At 34.7% G+C, this 23,069-nt stretch overlaps 1 protein-coding gene across 1 annotated transcript; it reads left to right on the plus strand.

Moving 5' to 3' along the window:
• Positions 1-209: 209 nt before the first annotated feature.
• Positions 210-21,635, plus strand: LOC142350027 (uncharacterized). The gene is made up of 2 exons (XM_075401931.1): positions 210-1,291; positions 20,381-21,635. The coding sequence occupies exons 1-2, from the start codon at positions 340-342 to the stop codon at positions 21,505-21,507; spliced, it is 2,079 nt and encodes a 692-aa protein (XP_075258046.1). The 5' UTR covers positions 210-339; the 3' UTR covers positions 21,508-21,635.
• The last annotated feature ends 1,434 nt before the right edge of the window (positions 21,636-23,069 follow it).

The following is a 23,069-nucleotide window of genomic DNA, read 5'->3' on the forward strand; positions in this document are numbered from 1 at the left end:
GCATGAGTGACATTGAAATGCAAACTTTGACCTATAAGCTGTACCTGTGAACCCAGTAGTAAAATGTTCAAGCATATATTCAGCAGCTCTCGAAGCTAATCCAGCTTTCATCAGAATGTTATCAATTTCATCTTTCTTGACAGTAAGGAAACGCGTTTTCACAAACGACCATTAGTTAAGTAATAGTAGGTGAACAAGTTCACTATATCAACAAAATACAAATTTTGCCACAAGGTTATCTAACTCAAGCTCAGCAAACTTAATCGACAATTGTACACCAGATAACTGGCAAAAAAGACCATCAGATTCTAGAATAATTCAAATTAGTTAATTTAAGCAATGCTAGAAAGGTACATGAATAACTTCAGTAACATAGTCACAAAGAGAAGATTCTCGAAAAAATTGCCTTTTCCGACCAGATCATGGATATCGACAAAGAAAACGGAAAGTGGGCTAAAATACGCAGCAGCCTCAAATGCTGACGTCATTACCCTAGATATGGAAGATTCAGTCCCTCACTTAGAGAAAGAAAAATATCGGGAGTTCTATCGGGAAATGATTCTGACCAATATTTTCAAATCCCGCCCACTTGCAATTCGCATTAACGCAATTGACGATGGGGATCTTATTTGGCAAGATATTGCACGGCTTAATCTTCCGCAAGTGTTTGGGTTCATAATACCAAAAGCTGAAAATGGCAGAATGTTGAAAGAAATAGCTTCAAGACTGGACAAAGAAAACGGCCAGAATAAACTTTTGATCCCTGTAATCGAAAGCAGTCAGGGTTATGCTAATTTATTCGAAATTGCTCAATCGACTGATAAAATTTGCGCATTGTTTTTCGGAAACCAGGATTTTAGCTCTGATAATTGTACATCACTTACCTTTGACAATGAACCAAGTTTAGTGGACGATGCTTTGATTGTTAAAACGTCACTAGCGGCAAAAAGCGCTGGCATCGAGGCAATAGGGGCAGTGTGTACACTCTTCGATCCAACTAGTTCAGAGAAAACCTTCCGAAAATGGAACCGGAATGGTTTTGACGGTGCAGTGACGCTAACTTTGCCCCAAACTGCAATAGCCAACCGAGAATTTTCAGCCAGTGTTGAGGAAATTAATTGGGCTAATTCTGTTACTAATAGAAGTGAAGCGATGTCGGTGTACTCTAAGACTCCAGAACACTTGGCAGCAATGGTCGGACCCCCTCACAAGAAAAGGGCGAGGGAAATTTTTGAGAAAGAAGAAAAATTGCGTGCACATCTGTCACAACCCAAAACACATTCTGAGTCAGGTAATATCGAGTTGTTTGTGTTTACAAATGTTTTCTTTTAAAGTCTTGTGAATACTTTGACTTCATTACGCGACAAAACTTACCCAAAAACAAGAAAATTTGCTTGATTTCTTGGGGAGTATTCGCGGCCCATTTTTTAAAATTAGAGTTACAAGCGATCATGAAAAACAATGACAGTAAGGCAAATTTAGTTCAAATTTAGAAAGGTTTGGAAATACCCGTCGCATTTCTCGACGATCTTTGTTTTTGAGCTATCGTCTAATCACGATAAAGCAGAAATCAAAGAAAACCTAACAGATTTTTAATTAGAAAAAAGTTCTTGAGTTAACTAGTTGGATTGAAAAGACAAATCGCTGGTTTGAACGTACTCATAAAATGGAAATTAACAGAATTCAGAATTCTGAACTATGTCTTAGACCATTATACTGCTGGTCCGTACATTAGATACTTAAACGACGGGGTTAATCGCGGGACCACATGTATAACTTGAGAGTTCAACCCCTAGTTCTGTTCTTGGTATATAGTTAAGTATTAGAGAAAGTTAAATGCAAATATGAATTAATAAGTTATGTTAAACAGCATCAATTATGAACCGAGCATGAAGGGATAGAATAATTAAAGTTGTTAAGACTGAGATAGCACTAAATAGTACAGGTTGAGTTTTTCTAAGTTAACTTGTAACTTAGATAGAGTTTAGGAGATGTTAAATTATAACTTAGAGAAGTTAAATTAAACTTACCTGATTTCCAAATTTGTGCTAAGTTAATATTTTATGACTTAGAGAGTTCTTAGTTAAGAACAAGTCACAAAATATTCTAAGTTAGAAAAATATCTCAAGTAAGCTGAGATTGAGCAAGGGAGCAATACGGGAGTATGATTTTAAATCAGAAGTTATCGGGGACCAAATTGTGCTGGTAGTTGAGCGTGCAAGCTCCTTTTATACTTGCGGACACGTGGTTCTCTAGTATCCTATTGGATAGAGATAACAGTGTCGACAGAGTTACCAAGGTTAACTTGGTGTTATCTGTGTGGCGTGATAATATCACGTCATAGTATTCTCACTTTTAGTTAGTGATCTTAAAATAGTAGCTTATTCAAAACTACTTAGTAATTTGTTCACACGTTAAAACGGACTTTGTCCAAATCAAGTTTGTGCTTCACGCACTATAACGTAAGTTCTCAAAATAGCACTAAGATTATCAAATAGTGTTACTGAGTGTAGCACACTTCAGTACATCCCATCCCGGTCCATAGGTATTAAATCAAAACATCAAATTTTACATAATCGAATAAATTATTTAGCTTAATTTTATAATAATTAAGCATTTAAAGTTTGTGAGGTAGATTACTTGGTTAAAGTTCTAAAGTTCATCGTAGCTTCTTGTTTCTGAGTTCTCTCTTGAAGAAGGGTTGACGATGTCCTAAGATACAGGACTGTACAAAATAATAGATCCAATTTTTTGGCTGGTCGTTATAATAGACCTTTTGAAGTTGTTTTTCTATAAAATTTTGCTGCTAATACATCTGACGTTGAATAATAGAAAAATATAAGTTGAAGAATATACTGGTTAAGTTAATGGTCTATAATGACAAGCGAGGTAAATGAATAGGGAAATTAAAATGACTGCGCGCAACACCATAAGGGCTAGTGTTGTTGAAATAACTCCCCAAATAAAGAATTCCGTTTCGTAATTCATCTTTATTTGAGTATTGTCGAAGAATAAATCAATTGAAGTAAGCTTTGTAGCTATAGTTTAAGGAATTAATATTTAGACTTAGTTGATCATTATGAATTAGTTTTAAGAAATAATTAATCTTGCTTTTTGTCATTAGTTCAAAATAAATAACAATTTCTTTTTGTTCAAAGTCTTCAAGAAATAAAATAACTTCGCATTGAAATCCAGAATAATACAATTAGGAGATCCTGAAAACTTTATCGTTAAAAGTAATCTGTTTAGAAAAGTTAACCCATGCGGATTCAACATGATCAGAGAGTTGACAATAATCTTTAAACCATTCGATATCAACACCTCCTTCAAAATATGTGTTCATTGTGAATAATATAGTAATTCAATTTTTGTGTCAATGGGGAGAATGGAAGACCAATTAATCTTTGAAAGGAATTGACAGGAAGATCCAAATAGTACTTAAACTATAAATGGCGGATGGAAATCAGAATAATCTCTTAGCGAGATGTTGTAACATTATATGTAAAGTGTTATAGATTCGTGATTACCAAAATATTGAAAACTAACATATTAACTGAAAAAAGTGAGCGGTCGAAAGTTTAGATTATTGATGTTAAGAATTTCTTCGGTATGAATAAGCTTTAGAATTTCAAATAAATCGTACTCAGGAACTTGATGAAAATAAACTACAATTTCATTGGAATTGCTATTTTGCAAGAATAAGATAATCTCTTGTAACTCAAATGTCCAATGAACTGACAATGGTGTATAGAATTTATTTCCAACTAAGAATGTTTTCGAAGTTTTAATAACTTGCGATTGAATAAATTCAGCGAGATCACAATATGTTTTGAAATATTTAACGTCTACTGAAAGGTTGTAAGACATTAAATAAATTATGGAATTCAATGGAACAATCGAATGATGTCATAAGCAAGATAAATCGGTAAAGATAAAGAATAGATATTATTCAGAGAAGCGAGAACAAATCAAATTTGCAATCTAAAGATAAGAATGGACTCATTGTTCACCATAAATTGCGCTAAGTGTAATTATTGAAGATAGTTTCAATGTGGATTACATTACTTGATGTGAGTAATGGAATCAAAGAGAGTAAGGTAATCAAAATGACTAATAATTAAGCGTTCGTTTAAACTAACGAATAATTTTCCTCACCACGGGAGAAAGAAGAAGAAGTAATGAAGGAAGTACTTGAACATCAACAACGACAAATTTATCTATTCCATTCCGTGAGTGCTCAACGTGATGAGCGGAGGATGTGGAGTTGATGCTTCAGATTTGCGATCTCCAGTTGGAGCTCAGTAATCCGTTGTTCGAGCTGTTGAGAGCGTTGTCTTTCTGTTAGAAAGTTTTGCTGTACCTGATAAGTGAAGGTATCAAGCTGAGGAGTGAGGTTTGCTGTAATATTATCAAACGGGACTTGTATTGCTTGTCCTTGAAGGTTTTGAATAGTTAGTAGATAAGAATTTTTGTTTGACAAATAGCCAATGAGATTGAATCTATTGATGTTGGGCTGCAGCTGGTAGATTAAATTCGTATCGTAGTTCGGGTGTCCACTAAAACCGGGGGTTTTAGCTTGTATTTCAGCTTGATGTTGTTTTTGTAGGGGGTCTTGCAGGGGGGTAGTTGTGAAATGATGAAGATTAAGAAAGTTTGGTCGTGACGATTGAGTAGTTGTAGTGTTTGCTAAGACGTTGGGTGCCGTACTGTTTGTCTGGGGTATATTTACTTCTAGCGGTGTCGCTGGGCTGAATATCTCTCTACTGAATTGTTTACGTGGTTGTTTCTTTGCAATTGTATCTGCGGTTTTAGTTCTCCTTTTGGTTGATGTAACTGTTGTTGATGAATTTGCACTAGTTGCTTGAGTTTGTACTGCTGAAATCTTGATAGCTGAGAGAAAAGTTGTAGATGGGGTAACGTGAGTTGTGGGTTGTACTAGTCTGTCAAGTTGTTTAACTCCAGATTGAGGTTTAGAAGTTGATTGTGTATTGTATTTGGGCCAACCACTTGAAGGCTCCTTCTGAAAGACTGGTATCAATTCGTTAGGGATTGAAGAAAGTTCCTGAAATATCAAGTATTCTCTACTCTTAATCTATTCTAAGAGTATATTTTTTGAAGTTATTTTGCAAGTATTCTCTTTTTCTTATTTTTTTGTATTCTCTTTCAAAGTAAATCAGTAGTAAATATGAAGTCGGTCTGTATTATATTATCATCATATAGTTTGATGAAATTAAAGTAATAGAGGAATTAATCCTATACTGGAGACGTAGGAACGTTGTGATCGTTTCTATTTTCGTCTTCATTATTCTCATCATGTAGGTTTGGATAACCACTTTTTCCTCAAATCTTAAAGCTTGTAAGCCTGTATTCTCTGTATAAGGTGGAATTTGAATAACTCGTTCTCTAGTAATAGCATTATCATATTTTGGAACTTGCATGGTTGGTTCTCTATTTTCATCAGTGTTATTATTCTCTGAATTAGTTGCTTGATAGATAGAAGTGAGAATTGGAACTGACATTAAATCAAATGTGGCAGCAAAGAGTGCTTTACCAAAATGAATAGATGCACCTGTAATTTTGTTAATTTGCATTGCTCGGATTAAGCATAAAACTATGTCGATGAGTAGCTTAATGAATAAGAAAGCGGCAAAGAATATTCCGAATTGCTCGATTATATATTGTATTTTACCAAAGGTTTCAACAAATTGATTATTAAAGAAGTCCGGTGAAATAAATGAATCTAGATAAATAGTTCTAGAGTTATAATAATTCGTGCCTGAAATATTTGAAAAGGATTCTCTGCTATCTAATAATGACTTAGTAAAGTGCTTAAGAACTCCTTTCATATTGGAGTTGAAAGTTATTGAATTCCAGAATGACATCATTTCTTTATATGTGTAGATAGAAGCATAAATACTTGCAGAATAACATTCGAAATTTGTTGAATAACTATGTGTGGTTTGAAGAGTGCAGGTCCTCTTACTTTTGTGATTTGTGGGGTTAGCTCAAACCATGAATTATCATCGTCAACATCTAGTTGAAATAAATTTGAATGTTTATCAGAGCACAATTGTTCTTCGGCTTCAATGAAGGTTTGTCTAGAAATGGGATCAACAAAATGAATTTCATCTTCAAAAAGAATTGGTATTCGATTATAGCACTTATTAAGAATCTGTAAAGGTGAATGAAATTCAGGACAATTATATAGCCAGGCAACATTGCCATTTGTTTTGAGAAACGTAGATCTGTTTCTTGTTAAGGTATATCCAGCTAAACGCGGATTTTCATGAGAAATCATTAAAGTGTTAAGAATAGTTGAGCGCTCTTATTCACAGTCATTTCTTAATAGCTCTAGAGTAGAAGTTTGAAGTTGCCGAAGATTATTAAAGTGCAAATAGTCAATTTTTGTTCCAAGATGTGCTTCGAAATCAATATTCTCATAAACTTGAGAATATGTTGTATCAACTGTTTTGCTGTCACTGGAATAGAATTTATTTTTCAGAGTTATAGCACCAGTATCGGGTTTAAATTTGTGAATGGGTTCTCCAGTGTTCATATCAAATCCGTCACGAAGACTAATGTATAGAGAATCATATGGCGGAGGATATACTATTCGTGGATGACTACATAAAGACTGTGGTTTATTATAAACTTGGAACATAAAGCTTTGTAAGTCGAAATCTGACTGAGCTGAAGTAAAATTAGGATCATTTACTATATAGTATTTATCATTAGCTTTAATCATTTGAGCGTCAAAAGTGCGAATTATAGTGAAAAGACAATTATTGGGTTCATCCCAAGTGTATGCAAATGGATCAGTAGATGTAGAATCGCAGCCTCCTGCTGACAAAGGACAAGGTAGAGGTATATTTTGCCAGTCATTAACTGTGCCATCTCTAAGGTTTACATTCAGGCTAACATTTTGCATATATGTTTCATAAGTGTAATGTGTAATCCAACCTCGGGAGTTACATTCATTGTTCCCAGTTCCAACATCGCCTGAGTTAAAGTTTGAGAATAAAGATTTGTCAAAGTCGAATTCTACTGAATTAGAAGAAGGGGAAAGCTTCATCTTTTTTCTTTCCTTTGCAAGATTGCATTTCTGAGCATCAAGCTTAACTGAAGTAGTAATAGTATTATGTCTGGCATCTATGCCGCTAGAGTCAAAAGAATCGCAGAACCAACGTAATTGCTGTTGGGTTGCTTTACACATAGTTGCTTCTAGTTTAACTTTATAATTTCTTTGGTAGAGAGTGACTCGTGCTTGATTAGTGCTAATTTAATCAGGGCGAATTTCGCAGGGTGCTACTTTGTTGAGAGAATACATCTGGTTGGAAATCATTTTTGAGCAATCAAAGTGGTTAACGTGAAGGTTAGGAGCTGTGTTTTCATAGATACTCATTTGTTCAATTGGTCTGGCGTCAGTGAAAGACGTTAAGATTAATAATGCAAGAAATATAATAAAGATCAAATATTTTGCAGAGCAAGCAGTTATAACACAGAGAAGTGCGAGAGGTATTATAGCAATAATCTTAAGAAACTGAGCAGAACGAATTTGGTTTCCGATGTAGGTTAAAAAATATTCTACTTTTGAAAGAAACGCTTTCTTATCAGTAAATTTTTCTTTAAACTGGTTTTTAATCAGTGATAGTGGCATATGGACATTGCGTTTTGACCAAATTATTAGCTTTTCAGGAGGCTCTAGTAATTTAAGGTACGGAATTTCTTCAGGTAGACAATTATTTCTATTTTCGACACATTCTATGAAGTGTGGATGAGAATCGTTATATTCAACTAGGAATTTTAATTCTGCAATATGCTGAGCAATTTCAGATTCAATATCAGTTGTTACAGGTAGGAACAGAGTTAAGCAAAGTAATATAAAAATAAGCATTTTGTAACTTACGTTTATTACTTCGTCTATTGCTGGTGATTTCTTGATTTCTCCGTCTTCCATTTAATAAACGAAGACAGTATGAGGTGAGTCTAACAGATTCAAGTTAATATTATCCGTGAAAGTAATCTAATATTTTAGCTCGTGAACGGGAGCGGGATTATAGGGTACCCAAATTATGACAAATTTTGCGTTATTTTCTGATGTTACGAAGAATGCAACTGTTCTTTGTTGATTAGAAACAAAACACTTGTCAAGTGTTACAGTTTTATTTCCGAATTTCAATATTTTCTGTAGGAGGAATATTCTAATATACGATAGCGGGTCGAATGCAAGGGCAGTAAGAACTTGTGTTTCAAGGGAAGGTGGTAACATAGATTAAGGGTCTACAGTAAAGGGAGCTTCGATGATATCAAGGTCTATTTCGTCTCTGTTGTTCAATTGGAAATGAAAGCGTTCAATATGTTCTGGTTTGTTAGGGGTCCAACAAACAATTATTTCTAAATTTACAAACTGGTCTTTAACGAAGAAAATAACAACGTTCTCTTTATATGAAATATATGATCGATCAATTTTTGCTGACTTGTTATTATATTTCAAAATTTTATGTGGGATGTTATAAGGGCTGTAAGAAGTTGAGAAAGTTGTTCTTGAAGCTATAACCCAATAATCGTTTAGCGGAATATTCATTGATCAGTTGTTGGTTCTAAAACCAAACAAGGGACATTTAAAATGTCTAAGTCAACTCAGCTTGAAGAATGAATTTGAAGTAATAGACTGTTAAGTTGTTGAGGATTGTATTTTCCCCAGAAGACAGCAATAGGGTCTTCGTTAGAGTTAGTAGCAAAGAATACTACAGTTCTTACTTCGTTAGAAATTTGACAACTGGTTATGGTGTTAAACTCACTATTAAATTTCAGCTTTTGATTTGCCTTAATGGAAACTTTCACAAGTGTATCAGGGTTGATAGAAAGAGAAATAAGAAAACCGTTTTGGTCGAATGAGACTTCGGTCATATATTAGGATTGATTGTTTTTACGGTGTTGGTGTATTGTGGTGTGTTTAACTGGTGATGAAAGTGTTTAGTGTAGGTAGTGTTTGTCGGGATTTAGAAACTTTCTGAATTGTCAGTCTCTAAAGAGTTATGAACTCCTGCTATAGTTAGTGACTAAGAATTGAATTGAGAATCAATATTGAACTGAGATACCTGGTATATGTGTTGTGGAGATGTGTTGTGGCAAATGTTTGGTGTTCACAAATTGAAATGCTTGAAAACTTTTCTAAGTTTTCTAAGTTATTATTTGAAAGGGGCAAAATGTGAAGATAGAATTTGGGACAGAGAGAAATAGGGGGAGAGAGAGAGAGAGAGTAAGAGAGAGATAGTTTAGTTAGAGCTGAATTTGAGAGAGAAGAAGTAATTGATTTCAGAAGGTAACTGAGAAAAGTGATTTTGAATTTGGGTAAGGCTCTTAAATAGTGGTTCTCAGGATCAAGTTACCATAATTTGTGTGCTCAAATCTGATTGGCCAATGGCTAGCCTTGACTAGTGGCATATAGCAACGTGATAAATTGGTCATATGACAAGCACATTACGATAATTTTGCAAAACTGAACGTTCAGGATTTGCTATTTTTATATGTTCTATACGATTAAAATATGTGTCTTAAAAAGGAACTTCTGGTCCGAATTTTAGAAATCGCAGATGTAGGGCTGTAGTACAGTTATGAGTGCTTGAGTTAAGCCAAAAAATAACAATTTTTCTTCAGCAAAAACTCTCGGAGACCTCTTGGAACTTAATGAGCGGTAAGTTCTGTTTTTCGATATTTTTGTGCTTGTTCAAGGTAAGATTTCTCTACATATAGGCTAGACATTAAAAATCTGTTCCCATAACCTTTGCTATGTTTTTGTGCATATTTGGACAAATTTTGAGTTTCTTATCTGGACGCGTTCAGAAAAAGGGTTAGTTAATATTTGAAGTTTTTCGTATAATTTTTATGATTTCGCGCATTTTATTAATTTAAGTTAGTGTAGGATTGAAATGCATGTTCAACTGACTGGTGATAGAAGTGGGCCTTAGCCATAATTCTAAATTGATTTCTATTTGTTCTAGTAGCGGGTATTTGTTTGTTCTTAGTTGAATAACTCTTGTGTGTAGAAGTTATAATTGTGCGGTTAGTTAGTTATTGTTCATAAGTGCTCTAAGGTTTACCTTAAACATTCCTTGGGTGCTTAAGCTAGTAAAGTTAGCTCTATTTGTTGACTATGTGGGTTGCTTAAAGTGTGTGTTCCTGACTAAATGCGATTCCTAAGGGACACATTCCTGTACTCAAGGTAATTAACTTAGATAAAGTATTTGCTCATGGGGGAATAACTTCTACTTAGATTTGCTTTTGGTAACATGTGTTTCCAGCGTTAGTTTGCAATAAAAGGTATGCGTAAATTGTGAAAGTATGAGTTTTGAACATGTATAGAAGTTTTTGTGTGTGTAACAGCTTGCAATGGTGATTAATTGCGTACTTTATGTAGGATTTGTGTTGAGTGGGCTATATGCTTTTTGCCTTAAACGTTCATACTATACAGTTGTTCTCTTACTCAAATCTTTAGCCTCTCTCTGATTTCTTTAACTTTCTTAATTTTTCATCACTAACTTTCTTCCTTTATTCTCGATTTAACCTTAAACTTTAAAATCTTCATTATGTCTTTCTGGGATATGAATTTCTTGGAGCCGGGTGAGGAGCTTCAAAACTTGTTATGTGAGGCTGAATATCTTCTTGAACAACAGGGCATAGTTCTAGTTCCTGTTTATGATTTCAGGCTAAAGGTGCGTCAGTACCTTTATAAAAACTATATTAATGAAAATATCGGGGGTTTGGAAGCTTCTGATTTTCTGTTTTACTTATCAACTTCATACAAGCACCTTAACATCATTTTGGGGCATGAAGAATTATTGGGAATCTGTCGGGCTAGTACCATGCTCAATCCGTGGGACAAGCGAGAAACTCGCACTGTCTCTAGCAGGACAGTGGATGTGATTGAGTTCTTCTTGGGGAGGAATGTGAGTACTGTTTATTGACTTCTAGATTTAAATTTGTGTAATCTAGAGGCCTTCAGCCTGGCTGTTGGAGAAAAACTGTGTATTGGGACCAAATGTTGGAATATGAAGCTTGCATATGAGGAAAAGGGGAAGGAGTAAAAAAAGTTTTAAAATAAAGTTTGGTATAGGGTACAGTTTTGTGTTTAGTTCTTCAAGGAGTTTAACGTGGGCCACAAGGTAGAGTGGGAATATGAGGCTCACGAAAAGTTAGAAAACCACTTATGGGCGTTACAACAGGCGTGGTGGGATCCAGAAGTAGGCCCAGTATTGCAGGATGCATATAAGATGTTAAAGGCCTGGAATTATCAAGAATTCCTTCTCTTCAAGCCTGGGGGTCTAAAACATTCAGTAATGAACGGCCTTGTACAAAAGTTTCTGGAAATCGAATAACTACTACTTGTGTGTTATATAAAGAGCTTTCCTTTTTCGCAGTTATGCTGTTATCTACTTTTTATTTGGTTTTGTGCGTAAAAACGCTTTTAATATAAAAGTTATTATTTGAAAAGAGATTTTGTGTCTCTATTTCTTTTTGAGTTTATGTAGCAAGTCAGAAGGAATAGGTTCACCAAAGAATGTAGGTGCTTTTCTATTACGTTGGGGTCTGCTTAATACTTCATTTGCGTCTGGTAAATTAGATATATTAGGTGATGCTGTAGGTGTAGAATTATAAGGTGATGATGTGGGGGTATTATGCGATGCTTGGGGGAATAATTTGCGTGTAGCTTTAAATTTATTAGTACTATCAGGTGGGGTAGAAAAATTTTCTTGCTGTGGGCTATTAGGTGAATACATATTTTGCATAGGGTAGGGGGTTGAAATGCGTGGGGGTAGAAAATTAGAAGAGCTTGTGCCTTGTATATGCGTAGTATTATCTGCTCGTGTTTGTAGCGATTCTAAGCCTGAGTCCTTTGTTGGGGTAGCCTCAACATTATAAGGTGGCTGTAGTGTAGTATTAGAATTTATAGTGGGTTGTGTTTCTACTAAAGGCCACTGTGAAATAGCAATATGTTGTGCGCCTCTATAAGCATTAGATTTGGATATTTTATGCTTATTATTTTGAGTATAATAATCATCCGTATCGTCTGGGACTATATAGTTCTCAAATAACTCTTGTATTTTTTCTTCTTTCGGGTAATAAGGCACTATATGATTTCTATGCACGGTTTTCTTCTCATTTGTTTTATCATGTTGTATTTCATATGTAGTATTAGTTAGCACTCGTTGCACAGTGTAAGGGCCTGAGCGTAGCTCTTGTAGCTTTTTAGACCTTAGTAGTCCTTTAGAGTGATTTTCTAGTAGTACTTTTCTACCTTCAGGTATAGGCTTTCCGGGTTTGAACCTATTTCTATACTTGTGTGCTTTATTCGTAGTTTGTCTACATTTAGTGTAGGTATTCGAGTATATTGTCTTAAATGTATTCTCTCGCTTTAACATTTCGTTAGATAATCTGTTTTGTAACAATTTCTCTATCTTTTTGTTATTACAAGTTTCTTCACTATGTGAGTGTGGCGGTAGATTTTTACAATACTCTGATGTGCATTTCTTTTGATTATCTCGTAGTAGTCCTAACTTTAGTGATAAGGGTATTTGCGGTTTCGTTCCGAATAGTATTTCATAAGGGGCATATCCCGTACTGTAGTTTACTCCAGTATTGTGTGAAAATGCAAATTTACTAGTGTACTCGGACCAATTAGATCCACTTTTACTAATAAAATGTCTTAGGTAATTAGTCAAATGTTTATTTTGTACTTCTACTTTGCCGTTAGTCCACGGTGAATATGCAGTTCGGGGGCATAGTGTAATTCCCATTTCGTTTGTGTAGTGAACGAAATCATTACTAATAAAAGCATTGCCGTTATCATGTACTATTTGTTGCGGTATACCAAATGTAGTTATAAATTTCTCTAGTTGATTTACTGTTTCGAGAGCTTCAGCATTCTTGCTAGGGTATACTTGTATAAATCTAGAGAAAGCGTCTACTATTACAAGACAAAATCTATTTCCTTTACTGAGTGGTCGTAGTGGACCTTTATGATCAATATGAAGTGTATGTAGGGGTATAGCTTCTAATTGTCCCCATGGTTCTAAGGGTGCTTCGTTCAAGTCTTTGCGTGCTGACTTATTAGTTTGGCAACTTAAGCAATCTAACATTAACATTTCGATCCATTTAAACATACCGGGCCAATAAAAATATCGCTTAACTCTACTGTAAGTTGTGCTTTCTGCTCTATGACCACTAAGTTCATGCGTATGTGCGACTTCGAATATCTTTATAAATAGCGAAAGTGGTGCACATATCCTAACATCAAAAGAGCCGTCTTCACAAGGTTCGGAATAACAGAGTAAATCATATTGATTCTCTAGAAACAACAAGTTGAAATTATTCCTATAAGTTTGTAGTGCTTTAGATTGTTTAATAATGTAGTCCTTTTCTGGAGCTTTGCCTAATTTTAGCCAATCTCTAACTTTATTTATCACGGAGTCGTTTACTTGTTCTTCAAGAATATTATCGGTGTCAAGATTAGCGTTTTTTGCAAAATCTGTAATTTAGCTATTAAATCTAATGTATCTGTGTGGACATCTTTTTCTGAGATGTTTTGAAAAGCTTCTGGTTCAATAAGTTTCTTAAATTTTGTCCGTCTGATATAGTCGGCTTTAGCAGATTCTAATTGTTCAATAAGTGAGTTTTCAATATTACCTTCTTCTAAGTCTAACCAATCTTGGTCATCATAACCTTCTCGGTCATCACTTATTTCAGCTATTTCTTCTATCTTGGAATAGTAGTGATTATCATACTCGCTAGTTAGTTCTGAAGTTAATTTCTTTATTTGATTTATTTGTGTGCCAAAGCGAAAACAATCAGAGAAACTGTGTATAGCATTACAGTGTTCATTTATGTAGTCTGGTGCATCATCTACGCTAAAGTCACCTTCATCATTTATATTAATAAGTTTCTTTCTTTCGCCTTTGACTTGAGCAATAATTGGATAACAGTCGTTAGCTGATGCGTCCTTATCGTCTTGATGCAATACAGAGTAGTTAACTTCTTTTCCGTTAATATGAAACTTTATATCTTTAGGTATCACTTTGTGTTCTAGTTGATAAAGTTTAGCATCTGCTAAAGAAACGTTTCGGCTAAGAATGTCAGGGAACGCTAAGTTTTTGCCTTCAGTGTATATAATTTGCAAGTTTTGGAACTTAGTTATTAAAACTTGATACTTAAAGAAGCGATGTGACATTTGTCCTCGTCGTGACCAAAGAAATAGAATTGGTCTGTGATCACAATATAAGTAAATTGGAAAAGGGGATCCAATAACATAAAATTAATATGTTTGTAATGCAGATATTATTCCGCATAGTTCTCTATGTTGAGGGGACATCTTTTGTTCAGCTTTATCAAATACTCTCGAGTTTGCTGAAATCATACGTTTTCTATCAGGAAAATCTTGTATAAGAACACAGCCTGTTCCTAAATTAGATGAATCAGCATGTATATGAAAGGGATAGTCATTAGAAGGAAACGCGTTAGAAATATTGTGACAGAATCTTTGTTAAAGGTCTGTGAATATTTTTCGTGTTCTGGTAACCACTTGAATAGTGTTGTATCTTTGGTTAAGTCATATAGAGGTTTTGCATCTATGTGAAAGTTCAAAATATAGGTGTGATAGAAACCCATCATTCCTAAAACTCTTAAAACTTCTGTTTTCGATTCTGGCGTTTTTAGGTTTCTAATATCATCTATGCGCGAAGCAATAGGCGATAGTCCGTCCTTAGATATAACATGTCCTAGAAATCTCACTTTTCGTAAGAAAAACATTGTTTTATCGGGGGCTGCTTTAAGGTTTGCCTTTCGAAGCAAAGAGTGATACTCTTTTACTATTGTGAACATCTCTTGTTTATCTTTAGCTTGTAATAAAGTATCGTCTATATATGTTATGGCTTATTTACGTTTTATAAGAGGTCCAAATGCATAACGCATTAGTTTGCTAAAGAAACTGGGTAATGGTTTAAGACCATAAAATCCTACTTGATAGGTGTACTGTCTGCCTCCTACAATAAAACTTGTAACCTTCTGTGTATCTTCAGTTAGTGGTACTTGATTATAAGCCGATGATAAATCACTACTTGTAAATATAGTTCCGGTTATTCTTGTCATTAGAACGTTTAGTAGTTCGAGTGGCCAACTAGAATTACTTGTATCAGTTATAGAGTTTAGGTATCTAGCATCAATGACTAGTTTTACATAATCCTTCTTAGGTAATATGATAACGGGATTGACAAACCAAATATTCATATCATCGTTTTCATTGAGCTCTCTGATTATCCTTGCTTGAATTAATTCATCCATTAGTCTTTCTAATTTATCTCTGAGATGAATGGGTATTTTGCTTGGTCGTTGCTTTTTAAAGGTTGCGTCTTTCTTCAAGGGTAAATGGAACTTATGTTTAGTTCTGCCAATATCATACTTATGATGTGAATAGACATCATTATCCTGAAGTATTATTTCTATCAACTCAAACAATTCATCATCAGTCAAATCACTTTGCGTGAAATCAAAGTTATCTAAGAACCTTTCTAGATACTCTATGTCTTGAACTGTATTTCTATTTTGCTTAATTACAAAATCACTAACTGCTTTATTTATGATTCGGTTGCTTTGTAGTTTATCTCTAAACTTAGGAAACTGTTCGTTGACTTTAGGTCTACATAACTCTTTTGCTTCGGTAGAGAAGTCTGTGGCTAGTTCTCTCTCGTCTTCTTTGCATTTTTCTATTAACTCACTCTCAATAATTTCGAGCACCTCTTCCTGTTCTAGTGTATTAGTTTCTACTTTTTGTAGTTTATCAATATCATCCTTGCTTGTATACACATAGATAGTTATTCCTGAATTCTTAAATGTTTGTTCAATTAGAGAAGATATCTCTCTCCAATTCATTCCGTCCAAACCACAAGCTATTTTTGGCATCGCTATACAGCGTAAATTTAGTCCTAGTGCATGATCTCTCATAGCAAGTAGTGTTGCTTTGATTGTATTAATTGTTGGCTTCTCATAATGATTAGCCTTAGTGATGAGACTGTATACTAAGTTATTATCTGCTCTGAAAATTATTATGTCACCTATATCACAGTTTCTACTTTTACAGTAGTCCTTTAATAAGGGTATTCTTTTGGAGATTGTGTTAGCAAAACCTTTTCTCATTTCTGCATCTGAGGATATCGTGTGCGCTATAGGCATATTAGAGTTTTTGATATTGTATCTTTGTATAGGTTTGTCGGTTATATCACACATAGCATAACCTATTATTCCTCTATTTATCTGTATTGGGTGATTCTTTTGATTCTCCATAAATATGGGCAGAAATTCTTCAGGTTGTGGACAAAGTGTGTTCACAAAGACTAGGTCAGTTTTTGCAACATTAATATGAGGCATGAAATATGTTCCTGGTGGGAATAAGGCTTGACTGGGGTGCTTTTGCTTGTGCAATTGTGTACTTTTCTGTTGTAGAAAGATTGGTTGAGCTACTTTTAAAGCAGTCATCTCAGTTATGTATGGGTAATCTTTCTCATTGTTGAGTGAGCCGTAGCAAATTAGGTTTCTCTCAGTTTTTAATTCTACTGCGGGGATATCGAAGTGAAGTGCTTTTAAAAACAAATGACAAAAATCAATACCTATTATATTCTGTCTCTGTTCTTTAGTAACGAATACTTTTTGGGGGACTGTATATTTACCGTCAGTTTCGAAGCTAGATTGAATAGTTGTGTAGCCAAGCATTCTGATTGATGAACCAGTATATGTTTTTGAATCACAATTTGTATTTTGTAAATGCAAATTTTGTCCAAGGTTTACTAGTGCAAGGTATGTAGGATGATTGATAATGGTGCAGGTTGATCCTGGGTCAATCATGAATTCCACTTCTAAACCACTATTATTTTTAATGTCTCCGGTGGCAAAGTGATATAAGTTAAGGTAAATTCTTGACTTAGTACTACTTTCTTTAGTAGCGTTCGGAGACTTCAAAAGTTTAAAGGAAAGAAGTCCGTTATAGCATTTACGTAGTCATCGTCGCCTTCAACGAAACTTATTTGATTTGGTTGTTGCTGAATATTGTTGGGTTTTCGTTGTCTTTGTTGTAGATTGTTATTTCTATTTGGTGTATAGAAGCTAGCACTTTGTTGTGGCTGTTGCTATTGTTGTGGTGATGGTGATTGTTGTTCAAGATTTGGTTCATTATTTCTATATGTGTTTTGCTGAGGGAAGGTTTGTTCGTATGATTGAGTGAATCTATTGCCATAACTGTTGAAAGATGTATTTTGTGGTTGATAGTTAGGCTTGTTGAACCTAGGATTATAGTTTGAGTAGCCACCTCTTGGTTGATAGCCTTGGTTTCTAGGACCATTGAATCTTGTATTGCCTAGGTTATTCTTTCTATAATCATTAGAGAATGTTATATTTGGCCTTCTTGGTTCAACTAGTTCCCTTCTCAATTTGTTAACACTATCATCTATCTGTTTCCTTGTGCATCTAGAGATGGAATGACAATTGCTTCTGCAATAATCACAGAATCTAGTACTGTTAGGTCTACCTTTTATATTAGGGTCTTTTGGCCTAGAAGTATCTATAGCATTCACTTCGTTGCTTTTGAAAAGACTGGTTAAATCATTAATTTTGCTCTCAAGTGTTTTAAGTTTATCTATTCCTGTAGCTCCACTAGACTCTGTTGTTACAGAAAATGTTAAGTCTTTTACGACTAAGTGATCGACAAACTGTGTCCAAGTTATTGAAGGATTCTCAATAAGTTTCTCGTGCGCTTTGCGTTTTAAACCTTGTGGCCTTAGTCCTCTTATAGCAAAATCTATGTATTTCTGACTTCGTTGTCTTTGTTGGATTTCTTTCTCCTTTCTTATATTGTCATCACCTTCAATACTTGTTGGTATCTTTTCTGGCCAGCCTTTATTAACTCCACTCTTTATTCTATGTAGATAGTTCTTTATTAATTCTCCTTCTTGCCTAAATGTGTTCTCAACCTCAAGTCTAAATCTAAATTGGTCTCTACCGTCTGTGAATCTTTTTATAAATTCATCTTTTAAAGTATTCCATTCTGTAGCATCTGTGACTTCACTTTCCAACCATTCTAATGCTGTATCAGTTAAAAGTGAGCCGAATAAGGATTGTTGCCTTTTATCATAGCTAGTTTGTGCAGCGGGTGCTGTAGGCCTAGTTCCTAGTGAAAAGAGTATTTTGTTTTCTACAGAGTTCCAAAAAGAAGTGGCATCCTGATTAGGATCATTGCCTGAAAAAGATACAAGTGAAAGATTTGGATGTGTTATGGGAGTTTCAGGTGGGGGAGTAACGGCAGGTGGAGGAGTACTACCACCAGGACTGGTCATTGTTTAAAGGACTGAAGTTATTGTATTAGAATTATTAAGAACAGAGGAATAGTTTAAATCAAAACCAAAAAAACATTTTAGTGAGAAGCCCTTTGACTAGTTAACTTACACAAGTTAATTTAATGGCTTTTCTACAATAAGTGAACAAGTTAAATTTAGGCAGGCTTCTCTGATAGTTTAGATGAACAAGTTAAATTGAGAATGCCTTTTCTATATTAAATGAACAAGTTAAATTAAGTTGCCTCTCTATATTAAATGAACAAGTTAAATTGAACTAGCCTCTCTATATTAAATGAACAAGTTAAATTGAAGTAGCCTCTCTGGGACCACCATTTATACTGCTGGTCCGTACATTAGATACTTAAACGACGGGGTTAATCGAGGGACCACATGTATAACTTGAGAGTTCAACCCCTAGTTCTACTCTTGGTATATAGTTAAGTATTAGAGAAAGTTAAATGCAAATATGAATTAATAAGTTATGTTAAACAGCATCAATTATGAACCGAGCATGAAGGGATAGAATAATTAAAGTTGTTAAGACTGAGATAGCACTAAATAGTACAGGTTGAGTTATTCTAAGTTAACTTGTAACTTAGATAGAGTTTAGGAGATGTTAAATTATAACTTAGAGAAGTTAAATTAAACTTACCTGATTTCCAAATTTGTGCTAAGTTAATATTTTATGACTTAGAGAGTTCTTAGTTAAGAACAAGTCACAAAATATTCTAAGTTAGAAAAATGTCTCAAGTAAGCTGAGATTGAGCAAGGGAGCAATACGGGAGTATGATTTTAAATCAGAAGTTATCGGGGACCAAATTGTGCTGGTAGTTGAGCGTGCAAGCTCCTTTTATACTTGCGGACACGTGGTTCTCTAGTATCCTATTGGATAGAGATAACAGTGTCGACAGAGTTACCAAGGTTAACTTGGTGTTATCTGTGTGGCGTGATAATATCACGTCATAGTATTCTCAGTTTTAGTTAGTGATCTTAAAATAGTAGCTTATTCAAAACTACTTAGTAATTTGTTCACACGTTAAAATGGACTTTGTCCAAGTCAAGTTTGTGCTTCACGCACTATAACGTAAGTTCTCAAAATAGCACTAAGATTATCAAATAGTGTTACTGAGTGTAGCACACTTCAGTACACCATTATTTAAGAAGTCGAGAACTCTAGTTGTTGGTTAACTAAATGGAATAAAGACCATTGAGATAAATCGTGGACAAATGTGACGAGGTATTTTCACATTTGTCCACGATTAGGTGACCGGTCGAAAAAATCCAAATAAACGTTTTGTTTTGCAGCGCAATGTTATAAGTGCAACTCCCGCAAAACGTAACTCTTTGGTACCAGAGTCTACAGTATGGAAGTCCCTTTTTATTAATTTGTTCATATAGAAATTTGGTTTTAAATGTTTTTTTTCCCAAAAACCACCAATACTGAGAACCTGACTGAGCCTGAAAAAGAGACGGTCGTAATTTGTTCAAAAAGCAATCTGTCAATTCTATTTTATCTTGAAACGGTCCTTTATGAAATTTTTCCACAAAAAATTTCACAAAATTTTAAACACTGTGTAATTGGGCTGCTAAGCTCCTCAGTTATTATACGATACAAAATTGATAAGCTTCTCTGTTGTCAGTGTATGTTAGTTTTCCTAACAAAAACCTTAGTTTAATCATTTCTGATGTTTTGAAGTCCGAATGCAAAAACGTATTTTATTAAGTACTTTTACGTATTAAATTTTAAAATCGCAACATTGTTGGAAGAATATATTTTTTACTTCAATCATTCAAATGTTTATTAACCTCTTTGAGAAAGTCATACAAATTTTGCTCAAACTCAAAATTTTTTGTTATCTGTCAGAATGCTGGTTATGGAATGCAAAATCTTTAAAGGGAAAACTTAAACGTAATTAATTTTGAGGGAGCAATGATATTGGAATGCCAACAATTTGAGGAATTATTTATGCCATGTGGTAATGGTAATAACTTCAATGTTTCAGTTATGCCCTCTACACTGAAACCTGCATCGACATGTTCAAAGCCCCTCTCTATTGGAATGATGATTGAAAACAACTTCAGCAGGACAATTAGGGAATCGTGGGTGACTTTGTGGTCGACCCTATTTCACATCTCAAACCCAATCTACATCAGTGATGCAATAGCCCAAAAAATGGGTTTCAGAGGAACCCTAGTGCCACCTTTGCTTTTGGCAACCTTAGCAACGGGCGGTCCTGTCAGTAATTCATTGCTGGGTGAGAAAATGAGGGTGCAATTCGGATTTTTCAATGGATATTATATCCGACCTGTTTACGTCAACGACACGCTTTCGCTCCAATCTCAAATTGTTGACTTAAAGAATGTAGTTAAAGACGAAAAAGTTACAAATATGATTGTAACGACTCGAAATGCGTTAATAAATGAGCATAACCAACGTGTTTTCACGGTTGATAAGAAAACGTTAATCTATCCTGTCGAAATTGAAAGCAATGCGAACAGTGAAGATTTCTCTTCAAATGAACAGTTAGATGAAAATCAATTCCGTTCCGAAGTGATGTCAAATTGGTCCAAAAACTGTGGAAAACTTCACCGCAATCCGTTCCCGTTTGAGGTCAATCAAGGCCAGGTTCTGCTCCATGACCACGTTAACTCGTTCACACACTCGGAGAACAAAACGTCGGGAAACTTTTTCGGAGCAAAAAATGGTCACATTCACAATGTTCAGCGATTTTCAAAGCGGGATATTATAGTTATGGGTCCTTTATCAATAACTGCAACGGCTAGTAACGGTGACGTTGATTTTGGCGATATTGTTTACGAAGAGCTGATCGAAGCTCGCAATTTGAGCAAAGTTAACATCGGTGATCAAATAAGCACGATGTCCTTTATCCAATCGAAAAGCACTGAAATCGTAAACGGAATCGAATTTGAGGAATTCGAAGTGGTACAACTTGGAGTTAAAAGTTTAGACTTGGATGATCTGAAAACGACACCGATTCCATTGGAGTTGTTCAGCGATAGTTGTTCAGGACGAAGAGATATTGAAAAGTTCTGCCTCGAAAATTTCACTCAACTGCTTGGAAGAGTAGTTTGCAGATTAAAGAGAAAAATAGTCAGACAAAAACCCTAAAACACTTTCTAAGAAGTATTTATGATGACATTAACCAAAATTCTCCCAAATTCAAATATAAACCCCTCTATATTAAGTCATACAATTTCGTTCAGCATAAACTAAATCATCAATTGAAATTTTATCAATATCAGCAAAATGTTATCCAAAAGTGTTGCTGATAAACAACCTTCAACAAGGAGCAACCAACAAAAAACGAGCACTTTTTATGAATTCATTATTAACAAGCATATAAATGAACAAAAAACATAAAAAGAATGAAAAATTCGATGCATTATTGCAACCATCTAGTCACATCGATCATGTAGTCTCAGACAGTTGGATTGGATCAAAGAAAATGGGTAAAAGATATATTTAAAATTTTCCACACAGTTTACAGCTCTGGTTGCATAATGAGCATTTTTTAGCCCAGAATCTGGCAGATCTCATATCCTCTCGATTTGACTAAAGATTCCAACGCACCAATACTGATGAAAACAATAGGTTCTTTAAATATCCAATCATTAGAGTTACTTGTTGCAATATTTCTTTGATTATGAAAGCATTAGTTGCGGATTGTGCTAAATTTGCTAAGCTCACAAAAATTCTTCGTGTCTTCTGCAAAATTTTATTTTCGCTTGCTTCTTTTACCTATTAATTTTTGTGATTACAACTCAAGTTATTCCACTCCTATGTTCTCGAATGCTTTAGCAATGGCTTCTATTCTATTTAGCCAAAAAAATTACGTTACCGTTTTTTGTTGATCATTGACAAATTTTATATCACCCACAGTTTCTTGACATTGAATTCAAAATCTTGGAAATGAAAAACCTATAAAGGTCTGATCAAATATAAAAGTTAGGTTGCCAAAGCTAGATTGAACTATTTATGACTAATTATTCTGCTCTCTATCTGTGAATAGTTGTGGTTAAGTCTTCCTTTCAACTGCTCAGACTTAATTGCCGACTGCCCCTTAACTGGCCAGAACTAATTGCCGACTGCCACTTAACTTGCCAGACTTATTTGTCAACGGCCTTTATTTACCTACTTGCAGTGTTTGCATAGATTCTACTACGGCACATTTTGTCAAATGACCAAATACTAAATTTACTACGCTCATGCTCTCACCCATAGTGGTATTTTCATGCTCTCATGTATTTCTCAATACTTTGGGGAAAAGTCCAAAGGTTGAAGTAAATATTTAATTAATAATAACCAATTATAAAACCTATTAACAAATATTTACTTTTTTATTTATATAGATCAAAAAAGAATTCCATAGTTTAACAGTTTCAGTTTTAACGGGTCAATTAATGGAGGTCAAATGTGTTATTGGTCAATCTTCAGTGAAGCCGGCGTTCCGAAATGATCTTTCAGTCCAACTGGCGTTCTGGAACATTATGTTGGGAACCCCCCACCGACCCCTTCCCCCCTACTTAACCTCCCCCTCCTCCTTATTTGGCAGTTCCACGTTTTACCATTTGCTAATAGTTCGTGCAATTTGACTAACAGTTTCAAACAGTTTCAATTTAACCATCTTTAAATTGAAGTGTCATACGCTTTTTGTGACTTTCGAAAATTTC

This window comes from Convolutriloba macropyga, chromosome 11, assembly GCF_964194025.1.
Source record: "Convolutriloba macropyga chromosome 11, txConMacr16.3, whole genome shotgun sequence".
Taxonomy (NCBI): Eukaryota; Metazoa; Xenacoelomorpha; order Acoela; family Convolutidae; genus Convolutriloba; species Convolutriloba macropyga.

Coding starts and splice junctions, on each gene's coding strand:
- LOC142350027 (XM_075401931.1), top strand. CDS start 340: ATGCTAGAAAGGTACATGAATAACTTCAGTAACATAGTCACAAAGAGA. Junction 1,292..20,380: donor CAAAACACATTCTGAGTCAG/GTAATATCGAGT, acceptor TCAATGTTTCAG/TTATGCCCTCTACACTGAAA.